Here is a 24,035-nt window from a genome sequence, read left to right on the forward strand (position 1 = left end):
CGTGGGTTATGCGAGCGACAAACCTGCTTTTGTATTCGTTTCAGACAAGTTCTAGATCATTTATAATTCTCGAGAGTCCCCCAAGACTCTAAATATGCGCACTCATCTTTAAATCTTGTCAGCTATGAGGATGTACAGTTTTTTTTGCCTTCCATATTATCTTGCGATTTATTCAGACTATCCAAGAAATATTTATATAATTTTGGGCCGATCGTTGAATATTTGCATGACACGTGAGTGAATAACTTACAGGGTATTTTGGACAATCAATTTCGGATACAGTGTCGTCGTTATTGTTATAACATCTACACCTTGGGGAAAATTGTTTGCATCTTTTGTTGCCATCAGGCCAAAAAGACAAAGATGTCATTTACCTGATCGTCTAGATGCCTTCATTGAAAGGACATTACAATATTGGGTAAAAGACATCGGATACATAAACAGGGTGCCTAAGGTGTAGTTAGCACAGCGTTATAATTCGCAGTTGTAGATGCAAACGATAGCCTACGGAAGGATACAAGAAATACGAAGTGACAAGAACGAAAAAAAAACATAACGATGCAGACAACATATATAGCTCATACTCACTGTGCTATTTGCAGCAGAACAAGAACAGAAATATTCTTGACAATATAGAAAATAGCTTTGGTCCCTCTGGCATTGCCGCCATGGGTGAAGCTATGGGCTCATTCCGGGTCCCTCCGGACGTGAGCTCTTCAGGACCTCAATAAAGTTCATGTCATGTCATGCCATGGTAACCCTAAATGTATATTTCCCAGGAGCCCATGCGATAGAACATTTATAACCTTGCATACTGAAAATGTGGCTGAACAAACGGCTTTCAGATACGGCAGGGATCCTTTCACGCACTGGCCGACATTCTGAGCTTGCAGAGAAACTACTAAAAAAAACACTACAATGCCACAGAAGATAGTGTGAAATCGATTAGAAAGCAAGAGAAGTGACGATTGTACTTCAGCATTATGATTACAACGCTTACGGTGTTAATTACCACATTTTTAACATGGTTTGTCTGACTCATTGCCTAAGAGGAAAAGTCCTGTTACTTTTTTAATTTTTGGCAAGCAGTGAGATGGGCTATTTCGCGTTGCAGACTGCCAGTGGTTCAAGCTGACCAATTGTATGGATATTTAAGCTCACCATAAGGAAATACTAGCAGGCAAGGAAATGACATCAAATAATTTAATCGATAGTTTGGGAGGCGTAAGCCGCAGTTTGAAATGGGCACGCTGCGGATGTGGGAGCGTGCAACGCTGCCTGGCGGATTGATGCACTAACCTCGAGGCTTCCCCTGGCGCAGAAGAGGGTCAGGATGCAGATGTTCGGTGGGTCAACGCAAGCGCCGATGAAAGGTGTGATGTTCTCGTGCCTCATCTCGCGTACCTGCAAGTGCAACAGCCACCGGTGTGCTTTCATCAAGACAGCGTTCCTCATGCAAGACCCGAAGCTAACCGCGGCCTTAGAAGACGAAAAAAAGAAAGCGCACCGGGGACGTGAAACTAGAGTTTAGGGCCCGTGCCAAAGACACGGCAGGGGCATTACGTCCGGCCATCGCTAATGCGGTTATTGCAGACGCTCCCGGTTTCTGAAATTCTCGACAGTCTTACAGGCGAAAGTCGACAGAACGTGCGCACGCCTTCTTTTGCTTCTTCGCCCGGCCTACTTCCTCCCCTTTTGAAGTTATGGGATTTGCCATCCCAAAGCATCAAGTGGGTTGCGACAGACGCCGTTATACGAGATGAACACAGATTGACTTCGACTGCAGCGGGCTTTTTAAGATGCAGCGAAAAACACGGTGCGTGATCGTTTAGTTATTCCGCAACTGTCAGAAAACTGCCACAATGGCCTGGAATAAAATTCGTGACCTGGCGCAGAGCAGCGGATCGCCGGGGCCACTGAGATACCGTGGCAGGTGTACGGATTTCTGTTTGAATATGTTTGAAAGATGACTGTGTAGGCGCGATTTTATGCGGTATGCACTCCGTCTTGTCCCAACAGTCCACCGCGGAAAAAAATATCATAGGCTGATTGTATTTTTCTCATTTATAGAGCGTTAGACTAAGCATTCACGCAACTTTTGCCTTACTTTTTGAAGCTGCCATAGTCCAACATATACCCATGACTTGGGAACTTGTGTGGTACAAGAAGCGAGCTGATAGAATTTCGTCATTTAGAAGCAAGCTTAAGGCGCCAGCGTTCTTCACCGTCGGCCATAAGTAGGCTATCATGCGAGCATGAGCACACTGTTCTAATAATTGCTATAGTCACTATACGGGGACCCGTCTGTCACTCCGGGTGAGTATCAGGCCGTGAGGCTCCTACTTTGGCATACAGCCTCGCGATCTTTACCTGACGAAATAAACACGAATAAACGCCATATATTGCGGGTCAATAATGTTGCCAGGAAAGCGTGGTTGCAGAATCACAAAGCGCCCATCAACTTGCAGACATGCTTTAACAAAATCTGACACCATATTGATATAAAAAACTTTCTTGCAGAATTTAACGAGAGGTTGTCAGTGACTGTACGCGCCCGAGCAGAAATTTAGGAAGATTTTCTCGCCACGGATGCATTTGTTTTTGCGTCTCGCAGACGATAAAGAGGCAGACGCATTGCTTTTTCGTGAAAGGAAATATGTCCTCGAACAATGGAATACGATGCGGACAAAGAAAAGACAGGCTCCGTACGCTTTTCTTATAACGAAGGAAAATCGAACCACCAACGTCCGTGACGTGATTTGGCTACGGATACCTCAAAAATGGATCCCCAACTGCGACTCCGTAGAATACACGTCTACCGTATAAGCTTAACGCTGAAGCATTCCAGCTTTTGCTGTAACCACACCTGTATGAGTTCCTTGCGGATGCTGCGCGTGAGGTCGACGCTTTTCTTGTAGACGTGCTTGATGTGAACCACGTTGCCCTTGTAAAAGCCGACGCGGCCGCGCCGTGCCGCCACCGATGCGGTCCCGGCGTTCGGCGCTGCGTTCGCTGCCCAGCCCCAGGGGGCGGCACTCTGCAACCTCCGGCGTAGCTTGAGCAAGTGCTGCTCGTCCGGAAAGGCGAACCCCAGGCGCGTGGTCTCTAAGACGCCGCCCTGTTATCCGCGGCCAGAAAAGAACAAAGGGGGTTGCAAGAATTATTTCCCAGCAAGATTATGTTGTTCGTACCAAGGTTTTACGGCAAGTGTTTACACATATATGTACGGGAAGAGGAAGAACTTGCACGAACTTGAACGAAACTACCGAAACAGCAAACTGATATTCAAGAACAAGTAGGACAAGAACACACACACACGAAATAGTTGTGAAACCCACTCTTCTGCAAGTAAGTTAAATGTGAGAGCACTAGCAACGTGCAGTAATTCAGAGAGATTGCCTGTGAACCCATACTTTTATGCACGGGAAATGAAATGAAACGGAAACAAATTTTTAGCAAACGAAAAATACAAATCTACAGAGAGAACTGCATTCCCTTAAAGGCCCTTCACCAAGTATTTCGCATAAGAGTTTAAAAATATAGTTCATAAATGGTATGGGAAAATTTCGGCAGATGATAAAAGTTGTTGCAGTTTGATTGGACTTAAAGAACAAGTTGATTAGTCTGGGAAAGAACTGAATAATATTAAGCAGCATCCGACTTCAATCGCAACGTCCAGACACCAATGTAGCAAAAGCACCCGCTTGTCTTCGTTCATTGCCACGACAAAGAACAAATAGACCCGCCCTCCTGCTTCTACTACTGCCATGTCTCCAGCTAGAAAGTACAGTGATCTTCATTATTGGCGAGTAATAAGAACAACCGGGATGCCTCAATTTAACGGTAACAACAATTTATTGAAAATAAAGTGAAAATTTAGCTGGCCTCACTAGTTTCTATCACCATTACAGGCGCATGCAGTTCTAACAAAAAAAGCATCATTTCTGTAGCCAGAAGATTAGAGGCAAGGCTTCAGTTGTGGGGTAATGTTTCTATAGTGCGTCGAATTCACGATGGCAATGCTGACATTAATCGAGCAGTTAAGCGTGGGCACGTACTCATGCTTGGAAAATTTCTTGACCATAGAAGTGAGTACTCACGTTTGCGTTCTCGAAACTGAGCTCCGAGTTGGTTCGGAGCACCACCACTTCGTCCATATCGACCTTCCACAAGAGCCGTGCTAACTTGTACTCGTAATGGTAGTGCCTGCGCAAAAAACGGGGCATTAAGAAAATAAAACCATGCGAACACCACGTGAAGATAGGTGATTTAGTTTATCTCCGGCGAGTAATAAGATCCTTACAGGGCTCTCATATCATTTAGTTCGATCGGTTACACGATCGTCCTAACGGGTATGAGGGCTTGAAGCGTTGTTGCGGCGCATGAAATGGGTTTACGTCTTTTTGTTCAGGGATAAGGACAAGTGTATAGCTCACCGTAAATAGGCTTTTATTTAGGAGCAGTTAGCGTGCCCCTGAAAATAAGCTATATGTGGCTGCAAATTCATTTGCAAAACTTAAACTTTATTAGGTCCATATTTTAGGCAACATTTCCGAGGTTACCTTCTCACCTACTCAAGTTTAGCTTTTGTTTTACTTGGAGTTGTATCATTTTGTATCTGCACCAGTGATATTACCATGTATAATTCTAAGCTAATGTTGGTGGTCACGACATTGGGCTATTCTTTAGTCGATGATGTAACTTCGACGCGCGTGAACAAATGATGAGAGAGAAGGGGAACGACATAGACACGCGCTAACTTCCAACGAAAGGTCTACTTCTTATATAATACTGTTTGTACACGAAAAAGCGGCGCGCGCATTTCGGTCCGTTTTGTAGAATGCAGGGAAAGAGTTTGCTGTACAATTTCCCTCTCTTATGATAACCGATGTCGGGCACGAACGGGTTGTTGTTTAGATCACCGCCTTCGCGAACCCAGCTACGACGTGCGCGGCGCATTGCGAGGACACGTGGCGGCGCATTGCAGAAGCTGCGCGTGTAGTACAGCAGTGTTCGGGCAATGCCCCGTTCTGCATTCACACGCTGACCGGCGGACGAGAGATATAGCCCAAGCTGCAGAAACAGAGATCAGTGACTGCATAACTACCTAGAGAGGGAGGGGGGGGGGTGCGTTATCGATGCGTGAGTGCGCCATCTGTCGCCTTGTGAGACAACAAATTGCGCAATCTAGGCGTCACATGTTTACGCGATGGATGACAAACAGAGCCTGGCACGTTACTCGTACATGAGGATTTTTTCTTCTTCGTAGCGTGTGGTGGTTCTTGATGGCTTGCCTTTAGTCCCTTTATGTGCGTGTAATGTGGCTCGTGCGCATGACTTTCCATGTATAAAATAATATTGTACCAGAAATAAAGCTATACTTGGAAGTCAAAGCTTGTGTGTGTCGTTTACCTTCTGTCTCGTCCTTTGTTTACGTGCTACGAAGTTACACAGCACGACAGTCAGCGTACAGAGTAACAAAGATCTCAATATCGAACACCCGGATTTTATAATATTGCCCGTCACTTGTGCAACACGATATTCCGAGCGATTGAGCGCAATAATTTTACGCTATAATTGTTTATTTAACAGCATGGGCAAATTGGTTCTGCGACAATCAGCAAGGTTGAGGAAGTTTCATGGAAAAATCTTAGCCACCCGAAAGTTACATGAAGCTACAACCTATAAACATTTCTAACACAAAGCGCGTTTCTCCTTACTAAAATTTTCAAGAAAAAGATAAATATATTTAAAACTTTTAGAACTGAAAATATAAATAAAAGACAAAAACAAATTGCCAAGAAACGTGCACAATTTCTTTTCGTACCTTGATGCTACTTACGCGTTGATAACAATGCTTTTTCCACCGGCTACTGCAGCGGTACGGATTTACTGATTCAGTGTTTGTATGGTTCAAGTTGTCGATAAATTTGATCTCACTGCACGAATGACAAATCTCCTGCTTATAGTGCACGTGGTAGAGCGACTAGCCCGGAAATTTGGTAGCATTGGATGCGATCCCCGGAGAAAGAGGAATTTTTCCTCAAGTGCTAAGCTTTCTTCCCGGAGCATCCGTGTGAACTTATTTTTTGTATCATCGTCCTACTTTCGGATTGATGACATTACGCCTTCTCTCATTTCAACGGCCATCAGCGAATGTGTTATTCCATATTTCTGTCAGTAAAGAAAACTTTGTCCTTACAGTGCCGTCTGAGAGCATGATGAACGTTCGGAGGAATCGAAGTTTGGAATTCTAGGACGCTGGGCCCACACCCTAAAGACTTAAATCATACAGCCGAACATCAGATTGCAAGAACGTTCGTAGTAATCAAAATTGCTTGGGTTACGTGGGTGACTTGTCGGCGAGGCCATAATATGTGAGGAGGCCAACGACATGGGAAATACAATGCACGTATTTGGCCTTTGTACACGGCTCTCACCTGAAGGCGAACACACCCAACACGAGAACCACGCAGGCGCAGGTGATGCAGATGACCAGGACTCGCCAGTCTGGAACCAAATCAAGCGATCTTTTAATCTGACAATGTAAGCCCTAGTGGACAGTATCGGAGAAATCAAGAGCTACCCGATCTGAGATGATTTAACGTAAGGGTCTCAGAATATTGGGTTCGCTGAAAAGTTTGGGCCAGTAGGCTAATGCACAAAAATCATGAACAAATGTAACGCGAACAAACGTATACAAAGAACGCCACCTTTGGCGAGTAATAATTGGAAGCGCAATCTTGCCCCACTATACTTATCCGCTATTTATCTAGCCGCTAAATTGGGTATAGGAAGCATAATACGCGTAAAAGTGAAATACTCCTATTATACGCATCAATGAAAGAAGAAACAAAAAATGCGTTCTGTTTAGTATAGCACATGTTGTTTTTTTCATTTTCCATAGAAAGCGCAGAATGAGTAGAGATGATCCAAGCTCCACAGGTACAAGAAGAAAAATATATATATATAGGCCACGAGACAGCGCTGCGTTTGGAGACAGTGTACTTTGGAGTTAGCGCTTGGGTCTCAAAGAAAGCCAACGTCCAAGAAAATAGAAAGCTAAAGAAAGGAAAAGTTGCAGTAAACCGCACATGCCACTTTTGTAGTTTCTTGCTCGCCCGCTCTACGTATCAACTTTCATACGGCGCTGCAGCGCCGCCTCGTGGAAGCAAAGTAAAATTCTCAAATTCACAAGGTAGATTATCCAGCATTGCCCTGAATGCCGGCCGCCCTGGGAATGATTTGGCTTTCCAGAGCGATCAGATTAGGCAGTTGAATAAAATTGCAGACCGCAGCAACGAGTTCCAATCGGCCACCCCGTCGCGGCAGTTTCATTTGCAGCGAACTCACCTCCATTGGGGTGAGAAGTTCTGGAAGGTGACAAGATACACATAGAAAACAAGACGGAGCCCCTAGCTAAATCCTAGGGTATATATTAATTTCGAATTGAGGTCACACGAAGCGAAGCCAGCGTCAGCCGCTACTAAGGATCAACAAGCCAAACAAAACATTGCAGTGAATAGATTTGTGGGGCGCTGTTATGCTTCCAATACTTAGTAATTTTTGCGCTTTAGCTAGCACGTCGTGATAAAGTACCTAAACAGCGTGGCTGAGCACCAGAAGCAGTCCTTGCTTTCAGCGCATGCGTAGTTTGGTTCCGCTAGGTCATCCTTCGTAATGCGCTTCCCGTTTACACCATGCGACATTTTTTTCTTGTCCAGCGCTTTTCACAAACGGGAACCTAACTAAAAAAAAATTAATTGCAAGCGAGGTTGATCAAAACGCCTAATGTTCGCAGGCGCCTTGAATTGTTATACGAATAGTTCCTGTGGCGTGCTTGTCAGCTAATTATTTTAGAGCAGTCATACAAGCTTCTGTACATTCGTTCACGAATAAAATCCGATACACAAACGCTACAGAGCACGTTTAGAAGCACGAAATAAAGGCTGTTTTAATGATGCTTTTTTCTATCTGTCTTTTTTTTTCTCTCGGGATATGGAGAAAGGTCGCCCAGTATAAAATTAAATGACATCTCTACGCTATTGCGCACATAAATCGCGGCACTCGCAAACATGTTTTCAATTTTCGAAAACAACATGCAAATTTCAAAAACAAAGTGCCTGCGCAGCTGTTCACTGTACCGACACAATAACAACAGTATCTTGTTATCGAATGTAAAAAAAAACCGTATGGTCGCGCCATGCATGCTACAGCAGGCGCGGAAAGCTCGGCCTGCGTTTTAATCAAATTGGATTTGATATTACAGTCGCCCCGAGTGGGTGCTCTCAGATAACGGCAGCATATGTAAGAGCAGAAGTTGCGTCTGAGCCAATGATTAATGGTGAAAAGGATTTGAAAAAAAAAATGAAACGAACTGTTACAAAAATATGGGCTGTAGTAATACTTAATCTTATTTTTTCAGCAGACACGCTTGCGCCGTTTTTTAAAAACATATTTGACAGCGCTGCATTGTAGGCATGCAAATGAATAACGGCGTTACTTTTTATTTTCTTATATCGCAGGCAGTTTTCTTCAGAGCTTAAAAAAAAAACCCTCTTAAGAGAAAACTTCCTCGAGACAACTTTGCTGTTTTCAACCAGGCTCTTTGTGTTTTCGACGTTTTACTTGTGGAATAAAAGGGATCTGCAAAATTTCCACAATTTCAACCGCACTCGTTAGCTAAGTGCGCTACAAAAAGAAATGTAACGCAAGATGACGGCGAGCAACGTCTTGTTGGTAACATTTTAGATGACACAAGATATCTATCTCATTAGAAGAACCAAAGTACCTTTTGTACGAAAATCAATAACATGCATGTGCATAAACGGGAGATGTAGAGAAGACGCGCTGGATGTCACCCTAAAATGTTACTGGCAGGCAGAAGTCAAAAACAGAATCAAATTTTAGATAAGCAAGTAGCTGCAAGAAAATAGAAGTTGCATGCGCCTAACTTGTTCCGTAATTTAGCATTCATAGATATTGAAGGGACCCCATAGAATACAGACGCTTCAGAAATTGTTATAACTGCGGGAAGAGAAAAAATATTTTCAAGATCTCATGTTTCACGAGAGCGTCTGGAATGAGATCGATTTAAGACTACCAGGTCCTATCATTCGATGATTATCTACCGACATTAGCATGACGTCCCTACATCACGGTCACCTGTAGCTTATTGAGGCATTACAATCTATTGCTGCTGCCTACGAGTTTGCAACGTCGCCTATGATTAATCGACACACAACCGCAAGCCTTTTCTTTGTTGCTCCGATAAACCACACAGTACCAACGGAGCTAACATACCGTGCAGCCTTGGCTATAAAACTCAACACAATGACCAACTCTATCGCAGTTGTAGAGCTACGCGCATATGCCCTCATACGTGAGAACCGAAGATGTCGCCTTATCACAACCATTAACCCCGTACAAAGCAGCCTGGTGAAGCCCGCTGTCGCGGGCCTCACTGCGGAACCTTACTCCTCTTTTTTCGGCCTGTTAGCTCACAAGTGCCAGTTGTACTGACGAGGACATACCTCTCTAGACTGCCGAAGGAGAATTTTTTATCTTTGCAACGCTATTCCATCAGCGACAAAAAAAAAAGACCAAAACCTGCTGAATAGCGTACTGACGTGGCATTAAACATACAAATGTATACCTTGGGATTTTTTGACACACTGCGCTCGATTCCCAATAATAAATTTTGGAGCAATGCTATGATCCAAATTGCACAGCAAGACGCCTCCCAAGGGGGTCGTCACGGCGACAGCACTGGGAGAGCTTATCTAGATGTGTGTAGCTGAAAACTCACCTTGCTTCGAGGTGCACTTATCGTTCTTGAATCCACACTTGGGCTCTCCAACGGGTGGAGCCCCGCCTAACCACGCAATCGGCTTGTCAGGTCGGAATACCTGCGCGATAAAAAAAAAGACACAAATGGCGGTTTCATATTTCTTAGCTTAGGCAATGAGACGGTATCTAATACAGTTTAGCATGACATAAAGTCTGTATATATTCTGACTTCCTTAGATTCTTCTACTAATCCTTAGGTTTCCAGTGAGCTACATCCTGGTTTACACTATTGTTTCTGAAAATCCAAACTTCGTGTCATTTCAAACGCTGAGAAAATTATGAGTTTTTTTATTGCAGAACATTAGATGGTTTGAAATCCCGCAGCGCCCCGGTCGTTCACGAAGTGTGCCACTTCATGAGGCGGTCTGGGGAATATCATCAACGTGCGGGAGAAACTACGTTGGCCTGACGGGGCGCTGCGTCGACGATCTGACGAACAAACGTGCACTTAACGCCAAGAATAACGACAGCGCTCATTTAACCCCACAAAGCCCAGCATATCATTTTGTCACTGACTTCATGTGGATGTGAGCCACGCTTTGAGGAGATACGGATCTTAGGAAAGAGCAAAAACAAACTAGCTCGCGAAATCCTGGAAGCGTTTTTTCATCAAAAAGAAAGGCAGCAATTGCGTGTGTGATACATAAGGAAACTTGTTTGATTCAGAAATGCTTTATCTGGAAAGTGCTTGAAAGTTAGTTTTAAAAGAGATGCGAGCACATGTAGGTCACGCATGGGTTATGAAAGTCGCAGTTTCACCCGAAAGGCGAAGCATCGATTGCGTTAGCAAATTAGCAGACAGCTATACAATGTAAGGACAAACGCTTAATCGGCCGTATAATCTTGTAAGCATCCGCTTACGAACTAAATTAACAAGCATGGTATCAGCGCGCACAGGCAGACATGAACACATCACATTCAATCACCGCCGACACTGGCTTTCAAAACGCTGGCGTGAGGGAGCGCGGCAGCAACAGCGAGGGAATTGACCTTCGTGCTGGCTATCATTTAGTGCTGTTTATCGGCGAGAACACAGCAGACGCAAAGCCATGAGCCGTCGGCCCACCTAGACTATGTCCCTAAAGCAGATCGCTTTCATGATAAAGTGCGCGCGACTGCTCGCGGCCGCCGCATTGCTGCCGAAGTAAAAAATTACCGACGATTACGTTACTTCCTAATGCGAAATTTGAGCGCAGCAAATAAGCTGTTTCACCTTTTCGATAGATTGACACCGCACAGGGGTTGCATTGGAGGAGGAGCGAAGAAAGGAATTAAGTTCGAGCCGGCGCTTTGACAACCGGAGACTCGCAGGAAGAGGGGGGAGGGGGGCGGCGTGTACACCACGCGGCAAACGATGGGGGCAGAAGCGCGCGCAGCAAGCGGACAACACGATAAAGGGAGGAGGGAAGAGATAGCAGCGACTGACTGATGCCGCTGACGCCGATAGTGAGTCAACCCCAGCTGCGGAGTTGGTTTCAGGGACAACGCCGCCGATGCCGACACAAACAATATGATACCCTCGCTTCCGCAGCGCTAAGAACCAGGTCTAGCCGTGGGAAGGTGGTCACGTATTCGTCGACGTGCCGGGGCCTACGTGAAATAACCGGCGCGTCGGCAACTGAAGAGCACCCTATCCGCCACACAAGAACAGGGGGGGGGGAGCCTTTCCTCCTCTTTCTGCATGGCGGCGACGGTGTTCTATGCAGTCACGTTATCTTGACTCTCTAGCGGCGTCAGCGGCATCCAGCGGTATCAGTCGGTCGCTGCTAGCGCTGGGGGGATGAAAGGGGGGCGGAGCTGGTTACGAGGCCGACGACAACGCCGACGACGACGCGAAACCCAGGAACGGACGCCAAAGAGCTGCGCTCTAAAACGAGCCCCTACCTCCCCTCCTCCCGGTTCTGTGCGCGCGACGGAAGACGACGCGCTCCTTCCCCGCTTTCCTCCCTTGAGCGCGCCAGACTGAGCCCGCGATCGTCGATTCCGCTTGCGCTCGCTCGCGAAATGCGCACTTGCTGCCCTCCATGTTCCCTCGACATGGCTTCATTGTTTTCTCTAAGATGACGGACGAACACAGCTGCTGGCGGCTCAGGTCCTAGGGCCAAGGCTGGAAGAATCCCATCGAATCACGTGGACGCCGGGCCACGCGGGACGAAAGGGCGAACGCCTTAGCTAGAGCGCTAAGCAACCGAGCGGGGCAAAACCAATCGACCCAACAAGCCCCGCTCTTTACCTTCTTGCCCCTGCCATCCTATCACGGCGAACACTTCGAGATCCAGCGGCTCAGTCGCCGGATTATCCTCCTCCTGCCCAGCACTGAAGAGGCAGTAGTTCTCAGGCTTATACAAACACATTTCCAAGCCTGCACCGATACAGCAAAAAATTGGAGGACGCTTAAGCTTCGCCTTCAAGAGTGGTACGCGACAGCGTTCCCGTCGACCCGCCAAGGGGTGTAAGACAATGGGCTACGGCGCAGCGACTACGCGCCCCGCATCGGACGCGGTGAGCGTCGAGCAACGCAGCGTTCGGCGCGACAACGAAATGTGCGCCTGAGCAAGCGACGCACGCCTGAGCCGTAGAAACAACTAGTTTCTAAGGCAACACCGCGTTCACTAGAGGCGCTTTTGTACCGCTTTGAAGCATCGAACTCGTGGCTCAGTGGTAACGTCTCCGTCTCACACTCCGGAGACCCTGGTTCGATTCCCACCCAGCCCATCTTGGAAGTTGCTTTTTATTTATGAAGTGCCTGCCGTGATTTATCGCTCACGGCCAACGCCGCGGACGCCGACACCGACGCCGACGACACCGGCTTTTCTGCGACACGAGCTCCTTAACGCTATCGCGTTAAAATGTAGCCACTAACATATTGCGGCATATGCACCGGGTGCGACAACACACGCCCTACACTCTTCGACATCTCGTGGTGGTGCGGGGGAAAGCCTCAACACCCAGAGACGCCTAGCACGTCATTTGAGCGCTGGGAGGTACAACTGAACGGCGATGCCCTGGCGGGCCTAGGAGCGCTCGTCCAGCAAGTTTGTCGAGCAGCCATGGCCAGTGGAGTCCTGGAATGAGGACATCACCCACACGACCCCTAGAGCAACGTCCTCGATGGTTGAAATAAATGTTTATCTCTTTGTCTGTCTCAGAGGAAGGCACTGCTTCCATGGCTCTTATGCTGCACAGAAGATTCCAGGGTAAAGAAAAATTTAGCTTCAATAACCAGTTTACTTAGGTCACTAGCGCTTCACGGTTGCCAAAATTAATGCAGAATATTGTCAGATTGATAATAATGACACTTATAATAATAAAACTTGATAATAATGATTGATAATAATGACACTTATAAGCGTCGATACGCTGGCTGTGTAAGCCATCATCTCACATTTATCGTGTCTTTTTTAATGAGTGTGCAGTCGGTTTGTCGGTGCCAAGACGTTATGTGAAGCGTGTATATATGAAATGTATGTATGCATTTACTTATTCGCATTCATTCACTCAGGCGAGTTATTTTTCACCTGCAAGCTTCATAGATATGTAGCCTCTTGTTCCCGGCACGACTGCTCGTTTAGGCATCCTAATCTAAGATTTAGATAACTGAAAGGCAGAGCATGCCCTTTTATTTCTACATTAGTGCACGCGGAGTAGAACAATATCATAACGTGTGCGGGCACCACTGGCCCCTATCATATGAGGGGCTACAGGTGGTGGAAACACTTATGGCGCTCGCATAACGGAGCGAGAGGCCGCAGCAGATACGGTATCTGGTATACGCAGGGTGTCTATCGTGTGTTGCGTAAATCATGTGTTGTGGAAACCGCTGGCTCCGGCGCACCGAAATTTCGCGCCGAGGTCGCGTTTCGCCTTGGGTGCGTCTTAATACAACGTTTGAATGCCCGGTTTGCACATTTCGAACGAAACTGAAACACGAATAGGTGTTTTCTATGGTTTATGGAACAGCGTTAGTGATTAAAAAACAGGAAAAAAAAACAAAGTGAAGTACCGCTAGGGTATAGAAGGGTGGGTCTGGGCTAACGAGCGATATCTTGGAACTTGAGTCTAAATTAAAGCCTCCCCCTCAGTAAAAGAGTAGTTATGTATTTATTCAATTATACGACGCCCGGCCGTGGTGTATTCGCGCCGCTGCTGTTGGTGCCGCCGCCGCCACCGCCATGCTGTCACGTTATCGACATGCATGCGCGGCTCACGTATGGAGGGTCAGAATATCTCCAGAGCCGCGAGATTCGTTTGACTGCAAAACTTGGGAGAGAAGTAGCGCGAAGCAAAAGGACAACTCAACGACAGGACGCACAAGGACGAGAAGTGCTTCCAACTCAGATTTATTATGGTAAAACGCGAAAATGGGTAGCTACAAGAGCTATTCGATATGCAAATTATCACATACGCTGTCGAATCCGGTTACTCTTTCTCCCACGAGCACGCTCACCGAGCGAGTGGCTCACATACCTTGCGTAACTTTGCTCATCCCGTTATGGCCGCTCGCGTGCGAGGACAGTGCGGCATACTGGGGACCGGTCCTTCGTGCCGGTCGAAACGGAGCAGAACCGACAATCGTAAACCCCGACCGCATCGTACCCACAGTGCCGTCACACCCTGGCTAAATGGTCCTTCTTTATTTTTTATCTTGCCGCCAGTAATGCGAACGCGTGCGCGAAATTTCCTTTTTTCTCTCTCTACCTGATGCATGGACCAATGCGTGTGACGACAACCTGCGAGCACACAGGATGAGGAGTCGATGCGCATACATACGGGCAGCGAGCTGGCGTTTTCAGCGAGCGTGAACCTCCCCACGGGCGTCAGGTGGTCGTCGCCGGGCAGCGAGAAGCCGAGCACCGTGTAGTTGCCCTCGGCGTCGCCGTTCTCGTCCACGCGGATGTCGAAGCCCAGAGCACCTGGACAACGCGCACAGTAGCAAGCAAGCGGTCAATGGGAATGCACGCGCGAATAAGGTTAGGCGTGGCCTATAGCTCAGACAGGTGGGTTTTACCCTCGTTTGGGGTCGCTAATTTTAAAAGTAGTTAGGCAGGTGAAAAAGGCGATCAGACAACGCTGGCAGCTTCAACCTGAAAAAGAACAGCGTTGCACCCGTGAATAGCGGGAATGGTGAAACATCAGACGGAAATAGGAAACCACAACCGTTTGAGAGTCGGTGCAGATAAACAAAAAATTAACAAAATGGCAAGCTAGTTGAAAGAAGGCTTCTTGGAGAAGAAACCACAAGTGCAAAAGTTTTAGCTAATGGCAACAGTGCAACGATGTATGCAACGTTACGAGGGGGTACCCAAAAGTAACCAGAACAGTTTTTAAAGAGCTACGTATTTATTTATTTATTTATTTTTTACAAAACAACCTTATCACCTTCAAGGTATACTCTCCATTACACTTAGAGGGCCCTGAACCATTCGTTGGGCTTGGTGCAATAACATAGTCCGCGAGTAGCATACGCTGCTGTGAACATCTCGGCCAAGTTTTGCTGTGGTACGCGGTGCGTGGGGCTTGCAAGCGGGTCGCGAAATCACCTTTCTCTCAAACGCTCTCTTTCCAACAGAAGGCCCGGTCCTCACTCTCTTCTAGAGGCACTATCTCGTCATCGGACGCAATATTTCGTCGTTCCCTTAGACGGCTGCTATTGGCCGATAGCCGCCAACAAACTGCGGTCGGCTACATGGCGTAGATACCTCGGCCGCCGCGGGGTGCCGCCTCGAGTCCACTGGCTAAGCGCACTGCGGCTCGCTGAGGGCAACCGCGTTCGGCTTATGTTTAGCGCGGTCGTAGTCGTAGTCGTAGCTTCTGCGTTGATATCCAAAAATGACGGTTGAACTGCGCGCCCCTCTGAAATTTAGAAGGCGGAGCGTTGTGGGCACGCCCCACTGCGCCGTAGCCTTCGCAGTGCAAGGCATCGAAGAATGAACGGGAGCACAGCGGAGGCTGTGTTTGACGGCCAATAACTCCGCTTCTGGGCAGGTATTCTGTAAGAGTCTACCTAGTGGAGATGTACATTTCGTGTGCTGCTGAAGTGCTGATTGGCTGTGGCACCTCACTGCTGCGGACGCGCGGAACAGCTCAGCAGCCAATCAGAACTTCAACAGCAGACGAAATGGACATATCCACTAGGTGGACTCTTACAGAATACCTCCCCTGCTGAATGCATTGAATTACTATTTTTACGGCAAAGTATTTCTGAAATGGCCTATTTTAACTTCAGATGCCGTTCTGCACTTCGATAAATAGTGGTTCAGGGCCCCTTCAAACATTTGTCCAATATGCGATTAAATTTTTCGAAACATTTTGCAAACTGGTCTGTTTTGATGGACTAATAGCTCCTCCTTCGTTTCTTTTTCTTCCACCTCTTCTACGCCTTGAAATCTCAGTCATTTCATGCCCTTCTTCATTCGAGGAAAAGCAAAAAAAAAGAAGGTCGCACGGAGTGAGTTCAGGTGAGTCAGACCCGTGTGCACCTGACCTCGCTCCGTGCGACTTGTTTTTGTCTCCTTGAATGGAGAACATAAGAGGACTGCGATTTCACGACGTAGAAGAGGTGAGTGAAAAAAAGAGAGAGGAGTTATTAGTCCATCAAAACAGACGAGCTTGAAAAACGTTTCGAAGTATGGAATCGCAGAGTGGACAAATGTATTAAGCGTAATGGACAGTACTTTGAAAGTGATAAGTTTGTTTTGTAATAAATAAATAAATAAATAAATAAATAATAAATAAATCCCGGTTATTTTTGGACACGCCCTCAAACATGGTTTCAGTTAAGTGCATAATTTGAGAGACACTACGTGCCCACAGAAGTAGCGTAAAGAACGGACTACTGAAACCGCAAGACGAAAGGCCGATTGTGGCTTTACAAAAACGAAATGGAAAACAAGTAGCAAGAATAGAGCGGTAACGTTGGGACGTTCAAAAGTTTAGGTTTACTGAACCATTTCTTTCTTTATTTTTTCATCTTATATTGTATACTTGTGCCCAATCCTTAAGTGTCCCTGAATAGGGATGCCGTATTTGGACATAAATTGCTTTACGAACGTTGCCAGAGAGCTTGCAAACGCATTTTTATGCCAAACATTTAGCACTTGAGAGGTTCCGCCACCTCGAGAAACGCATATGCTCGAAACGAGGTACAGAGGCGCATCGAATCAATGCTGTCGATGAAAAATTATATCTGTTCTCGGGGGTCAAAAGGCGGCAGCCATATCCACACAAACACCATCACCATAGCGATCGAAACTCAACCTTAAAAACGCGCGGTAGAAATTCTCACTTTTTCATTTTTTCCTTTCCACTCTACTCAGTAGCAAACCGGAGATATCTTCTTAAAACCTTTGTCTTTCTTTGCCGTATTCAGCTTTCGCACTCTTTGGCACTCACGTACGTGCGCCGCCAGCAGATGATTCACGCTTTCAGGTGCCGCTTTACGAGAGGGGAGGAAAAGCGTCTGCCTCTACCGCTGTGTCTGGATGGAACGGGGAAAAAAAAAAGAAAAAAAAGAGAGAAAAAAAAAAACAAGGAGATTTTCGACGGGAAAGAAAGCGCAATCGAAACGTTATTTAGTTATTTATAATTCTGTTTCTGAGTGAAACCGAAATGTTTTGATCGGTTTTCGGTTCTAAGGCAATGTCGGCAATCCGTACGAACCGACGTCAGGGCATGTCAGCGGTAGCACGTATCTGAGGGGTCCGCATGAAGGCGTATCCCAGGCGGGCACCGTGCGAGCGATATAGTCGGTCGAGCGCTGCACACTTCTAAGCCTACCGCTCTGCGCACTAGCAGGTCGGCATCTCAATGCTCAGTGCCTTGAGTCAAGGCACTGAGCATGATCTAAGAATTAATAATCTACTTATTGAGAAAAATAAATACTGTTTTTAGCGTTACTTCATATATTTTTTTGCATGCGAAGCGAAACCGTTGTTAATCGTTACGGATCATTCTTTTTTTCGTTGCAGAGCAGAACTGCAACGGAACATTTTTTCAGTAAGAGGAAAGTAAAACCAGAACGAAAATATATTTCGTTTCGACGCCCTGGCCTCTACAGAACGGCCTTCAGGAAAGGTTAACGCCGAGTGCGCATGTCTCTCTCGTTGGCAAAGTGGAACCGATGAGACCTTTTCTAACCATTTTTCCTAGTTGTACATAGCAAACATATTCCAATGGAAAGACAGTGTACATTGGAGTCGGCTTGCCCAACGTGGAAAAATTTACCCTGCAAGTCCTGTTCCCCATATAACTGGCACACACATGCCACGGACACATAAATGTCATCAAGTCTACAAAAAATAAAATGAAAAGTAAAGTGAAAGGTCACAAATATATGCCAGACCAGAGAGGCCGGTTGGAGTGCAACCTTTCCACCGAGAAGTCAACGAAATAGAGCAAGATTTTCATCAACGCTGCGACACAATTGGAGCACAGTACCTTATTTTGCTCACGTTAGACGTCGAAAACTGTCCGCATTCCGAGAAGCGGTTATTGGGCATCTGTTTATACGTAGCTTAAGGGTCGATGCACGTCAGACTAATTGGCAATTATCCGCGCACATTTCTCGGCGCGAAACCTTCGTAGTTCAATGCCTATTTTATTGCGCCCTCATCTCTTGAGGCGTATCACTGCGCGCAAAGAGACGTTGTCGATTGCTTTGTTTGCCCAGAGAAGTAGGGCAGTTTACCGAGGCGATCGGTCGAGCGAGATGAATTAGTAACGTGCTTCGTTGTGATTAACGAAGGGCAGTCGCAGCTAGTCGCAAGCTGTGCCGCTTCATGGCTGACTCTGCCTTTAGTGAAGGGCGCTGAAAGAAAGCATTGGAGAGGAGGAAAGCACCGAGTACTTGTGCTAGAGCGAATATTTTGCTGTGACAAATCTCGGCGTGTGAACCGCGGCGGTAGCTTACATTGACTTTGGCGTCGCGCTATGGAGATCGAGGTCGGGGTTTCAATCCCGGCCGCGGCGGCCGCCTTTTGATGGCGGAAAAGTGCAGAAACGCTCGCGTACTTAGATTTAACTTTGCGCGTTAAAGAACGCCAGGCAGTCAATATTAATCAGGAGACTCCAGCTATACGGCGTGCCTCCTATTCCGATCATGGTTACGCCACGCGAAGCCCCACCTTTGTTCTTTTTTTTTTTTGTCAGCGTGTCAGTACGACTTTGTCAGTGGTGGTCTGCATAGATTAAACAATCGTTGCAGTCTTTATGTGCGAATATCGTAACTACAAATTTGTTAGCCACGCTAAACGAAACGCCCACTTCCCTTTCGTCTTCAACTACGCACAGTTTTGGGCCATTATGGGTGACACAGCCCGTTAAGCCGCTCATCTCTCAAACGTGCTGCATAGGCGGCGTGATGCACTAAGCATACAAGCAATTTCTCGGCTCTCTGGGGCAATTGTCCACTGGCCTCTTCCCATGAAAAATGTGGGAGCATTAACACCATCACGATGATGAATGGTAAGCACTATTTACGCGGTCTTTGATGGCGCTCAGAATTTCCCAACTCAAGAACAGCCCAGTCGTCAAAAGCTCATAAAGGCCAGCGTACTGACAGCGCAGGGTTCGCCGAAAACGCTCCTTTGACGGAGTGCTTGTCAGTTGCAGGTGCGCGTGTCACTTATGGTATTATCTAAAAGCGGGCCGGCGGACAGATTACACGGAAATGTGACGACCGAAATTAGAGGCACCCAGACAGAGAGGAATCCCTAAGTGCATAGGATTAGAAGAGAGAGAGAGAGAGAGAGAGCCGTGGCGGGAAATAGTGCCAAACGCTTGCTTAAGTTTAACAACTATGCCAACAAGATTAGGCAAAGCCGAGTATGTGGTCGCTTAAGTTCAGTTGTAACCACATTGGTTAAGTGAACGGTGAAAAGGTAGACGAAAGCCGGGGCACTACGCCGACCTAAATGAATTTTAAAGAAAACAAGACGTTTCGGCTCCCACACGGGAGCCTCTTTTGCAGGTAAATGTTTCGTCTGCCTGTGAACAAGGCTCCCGTGTGGGAGCCGAAATGTCTTGTATTCTTTAAAATTTAATTTGGTCGGCGTAGTGCCCCGGGTTTTGTTGACCCTTTCACCATGTGCCATCCCGACCAGACGGCCTTCCTTGAAACACAAAATTTTCTTAGGTGTATGTTGACGCGGTCCAGCAGTTGCCACTTCCCCTTTTTACGCTGTGCTGAAGTGCATTCAAAGACTGTCTCGAACCCATTCCTTTCCGTCTAGGCTGTAATAATTAAGCTGATAGATCAGTAAGAGTCTGTACCATAAAACGCTAGTCTGGGCCTTGACCACTTAGTGGTCGAGCAGTGAGACTCGGTTGGTCGCATTTAGGGACAGTTGTCCTAGGCTCTAACTAAGGAAAAATAGTAGAAGACTAAGGCGCTGTTTACTGGTATGTTTTTCATCAATGTTCTTCTCGAAACTCTGCATCTGACTGTGTAAATATTTTCGCTGCAATTTATCTCCAAGTTTTGTTGCATCCAACCTGCCTCCCGCTTCATTAGCTCCTATTATCCCCTTGCAGAGACGTGATCAAGTACAAGGAGAAAGAAAAAAAAAACTTTACTCAGCCTCAGCCCTGGTTATTGCCATTGCGAACACTTGTTAATTATTGGCAGTTAATAAATTGAACAGAAAAGACAGAGGTAGGATTACGAAGGGAACACGCACAACTGTCCTAATTTCATTTTCTGCGTGGTTTCGTCAAGGGTCAGGAACTAAAGCTTTGTAAGAGCTATGTTTAATATATTTATCTGGTATTTACGGTAGCTTTTCTATTGCATGTTTGTGTGCCAAAGGGCACTCGTGTCCTACGCCAGAAAAAAAAAAAGAAAAAACTGAACCATGCGAACAGGTCTAGACGTAATCGGGGAAGCTAAGTCCATCTTATTGTTTATTTTTCTTCATTTTCTGTAGATAAACAAAAAAAGTGCAAATTGCGTTTATTTCTGTTCTATTTGCATTCGCCAAGAGTTGCGTCATTCAGAAACAGAAACGGCATAGTTATTTGAAATGCACAAGACGTCCGCGATCATTTCTATCCCAAGCATGACGCTAAGGTCACGATGCCGGAACCATGCAGCTTTTGATGCATACGTGTCGGGTCCTTTGCACGCTCATCTACTACCCAGCTGAGAAGTCACCGTGCAGACGCGAAGGTGTCGCTGTTAGATCTTTTTGCATGTCAGTACACGGAATTTTTGCCAATAGGCTTCCACATAGTTTAAGCAATATCTTTTACCTTTTATATGTGAAGCTTGCAATGACAGACAAAATGAATAGTTATGCTAAATGAAACCTCCGTCTGCATCCTTTCTTCTACGCCTTTCCTTTTAAGCGGTATCTGTGATACGACCCCATACGGCCGCAAGATATGTGAAAGCTGGAAGGTGACCGCGCGTTGGAAGGTCAGCTCTTGACGCCCGCAACAGTTCGCGAAAGAACAGGAAAAAAATCATTGAGCTGTGACGCTGCGGTTTTGTCGCTCGCGTACAGCAAGGAATCTATGCGCATGTTGGCGATAGGATAATTCAATAAGCTCAGCGCTTCAGAATGTCTGTCCACCTCGTGTAGCGAGGTTAGAGTGTTCAATAAATATCTTCTGGTCACCTAAATTGAGTCCGCCACTAAGGTTTCATTTGGACTTCAACTGACGCTACAGAGGAACACCAGGTTAGGTTTGCTTCATGGCGCGTTTCTGTAAGACCTAACTTATTTGATGGTGCAAGGCCGCTAATCAACAAAAGAACAAATGCTTTCTTTAAATCTCACGCCGGAACCGCTGGGTCAGTACGTTAGAAGTATGTTCGCATGAAGTGTTCAATAAATATCTTCTGTTCACCTAAATTGAGTCCGCCACTAAGGTTTCATTTGGACTTCAACTGACGCTACAGAGGAACACCAGGTTAGGTTTGCTTCATGGCGCGTTTCTGTAAGACCTAACTTATTTGATGGTGCAAGGCCGCTACTTAACAAAAGAACAAATGCTTTCTTTAAATCTCACGCCGGAACCGCTGGGTCAGTACGTTAGAAGTATGTTCGCATGCTTGAGGCCGTTTTTGTTCAGAAAAAAATTCTCAAAGCTCAGGTGGTTGAGCGATTCGTCACTTTATAATAATCTTTCGCGTATCTTTTCTTATCAGTGGACGGTTCAGCGGACGGTCTCAAGCAGAGGCTATCTAGCTATCATGACGTGACGAGGAGCTAGAGCAAAAACTTGAACTACGTGTCCCATATCTGCGTCTTTTCTCCCTTTTCTAAGGCTACACCCACGATAGTTGTGAGGTTTTCGGTACTCCGGAAGTGTAATTTACCAATAGTCTTAAACATCCTCGCTGGTCTCTCTTTAGAATGAATCAATCAGGCCAGCTTAACGACCCCGAAGCTGCGAGCACAGTCCGTCGGCTTTTGTTGATCTGGCGTGCTCTTCAAGAAGGGATCATCGTGACGTGAAGGGAACTGATCGCGGGTTCGTGTCCACAGCTACCGGTGTCGGCTGCTGCCACTTCATCGCGCGGTCGCGTCTTCTCGTGGCCTTTGAGCCAACGCTACGCATGCTTCGGTCGCCCTTACTTCGGTAGAGGCTGCCTCGTATCTTCAGCCCGACTGCGGTGCCGTTGGTGAGCGAGCCGTTCTCGCGCAGCACCTGGGTTGCGGCCCGGGCCCACAGCATCACGGCGTCGTACGTCAGGCCTGCGTATATCGGGACCTGCCAGGGGTAAAGAAGTGAAGGCGAGATTAGCGAAGGAGACATCCAATCAACCTATCGCTCGTATCATAGCCGGCGCGCCTCCCTGGTTCGGAGAGCAGCACTACGGAACGCCTCTGCATGGCGTAAATAGGGTCTTCGTGACTGCAAAGATAGTAGAAACTTTTCTGCAAAAAAAAAAAAAAATCCTTACGACTGAAGGTCCAGTAGGTGGCCACATCGAACTCACCATTATAGTTGAATTTAGGAGGCGCAAAGAGAGCGGAGCTGTAAGCTCTTACGCCGCTATTGGCATAAAGCTCATAGCCGTTAGGCATGACAAAAGTGCGACAACGATAAAATGGAATCTGAAAATAACTTGCTTTCAGATGTGTTTAAATAAATTGTCGAGATCTTTCAACACAAGGTTCTTTGTATCTTACACATTTGGCCCTGCCATTATTCACGCATTTTATTTCTCTTCACGGCGGCTGTCCTGTTATATATATATATATATATATATATATATATATATATATATATATATATATATATATATATATATATGAATGATTCGAAATTCTCCTTGGGCACTTTCATATTGCATAGCCGTAGTCTATGTAGAATGAATTCCCATGACAGGTACCGCGCAGTTGAGTGATTTCGCGAGTGAGAATCTCGACATAGAGCAACGTCGCCCAGACCTCTGAGTGAAACAGAACCGTAATCGATCGCAGAAGCAAGCAGGTTGCGAGACGCACCAAGGGTCCCCTGCCCTCGAGAGATTTCTTTTTTTCATATGTCTGCTGTCGGCAGCACTGCCTTCGTTTGGGGCACGGTGACGCAAAAGGTATTACCATCACTCAAACGCTCCGGTAAGTTGGTGCCACTTCTCCGCACAAAATTGCGATATGTATGTTGTTTGTATGGCCGTGAGAACGGTGCAGAGGAACTGGCACACGAAGAAAATCGCGTAATGCAATATGAAACGGGCAGTTGTTACATGAAAATTACCGTCGTCCGGATACGCCCCCATGCCACCAGGGTTTCGTCATTGCACGCTAGTGGGATGTCCACAACTGCGACAAACGCGATATCAATGGCGCCACGAAAACATCGAATGGCGCAGGAAGCACATTAGGCAGAGTCGGCTCCATCGAGTTTGGCAAAGCAGTGGGCGCTGCTGCATGGAGTGCGCCGACTGCTCTGCTCTAGTTCTGCTCTCGACCTGCCATTCGATGTCTCACTCGGAGGTACACGAAAATGGTTGCTGCACAGACAGCTCGAAACTTAGCGCCGCAAGTGCTTTGGGTGTGCCATTAGAATTTGCCAATAGAAACCGCGACTGGATATACTGCTGTTGCAGGACTAAGGCGAAGGAATTGCCGCCGAAGCGTTAGTAGCCCATTACGGCGTTTACCATTTCCTGTGACTCATAACGAACCAGTTGCAAGTCATTCTGAATTGACGTTGCATATATAGGAGTCAGATTA

General features: G+C 46.6%; 1 protein-coding gene across 1 annotated transcript in view; it reads right to left on the reverse strand.

The window, feature by feature from the left end:
* The window catches only part of LOC142590569 (guanylate cyclase 32E-like), a 154,508-nt gene that overhangs the window by 48,682 nt on the left and 81,791 nt on the right, over positions 1 to 24,035 (reverse strand). Inside the window, exons 7-13 of the mRNA XM_075702855.1 lie at positions 22,428 to 22,563; positions 14,620 to 14,762; positions 9,809 to 9,908; positions 6,441 to 6,510; positions 4,101 to 4,206; positions 2,867 to 3,118; positions 1,300 to 1,404 (exon numbers count right to left, since the gene is read on the reverse strand). Of these exons, the coding sequence (XP_075558970.1) occupies positions 1,300 to 1,404; positions 2,867 to 3,118; positions 4,101 to 4,206; positions 6,441 to 6,510; positions 9,809 to 9,908; positions 14,620 to 14,762; positions 22,428 to 22,563 (912 nt within the window). The remainder of the gene's footprint in view (positions 1 to 1,299; positions 1,405 to 2,866; positions 3,119 to 4,100; positions 4,207 to 6,440; positions 6,511 to 9,808; positions 9,909 to 14,619; positions 14,763 to 22,427; positions 22,564 to 24,035) is intronic.

Source organism: Dermacentor variabilis, chromosome 8 (assembly GCF_050947875.1).
Source record: "Dermacentor variabilis isolate Ectoservices chromosome 8, ASM5094787v1, whole genome shotgun sequence".
Taxonomy (NCBI): Eukaryota; Metazoa; Arthropoda; class Arachnida; order Ixodida; family Ixodidae; genus Dermacentor; species Dermacentor variabilis.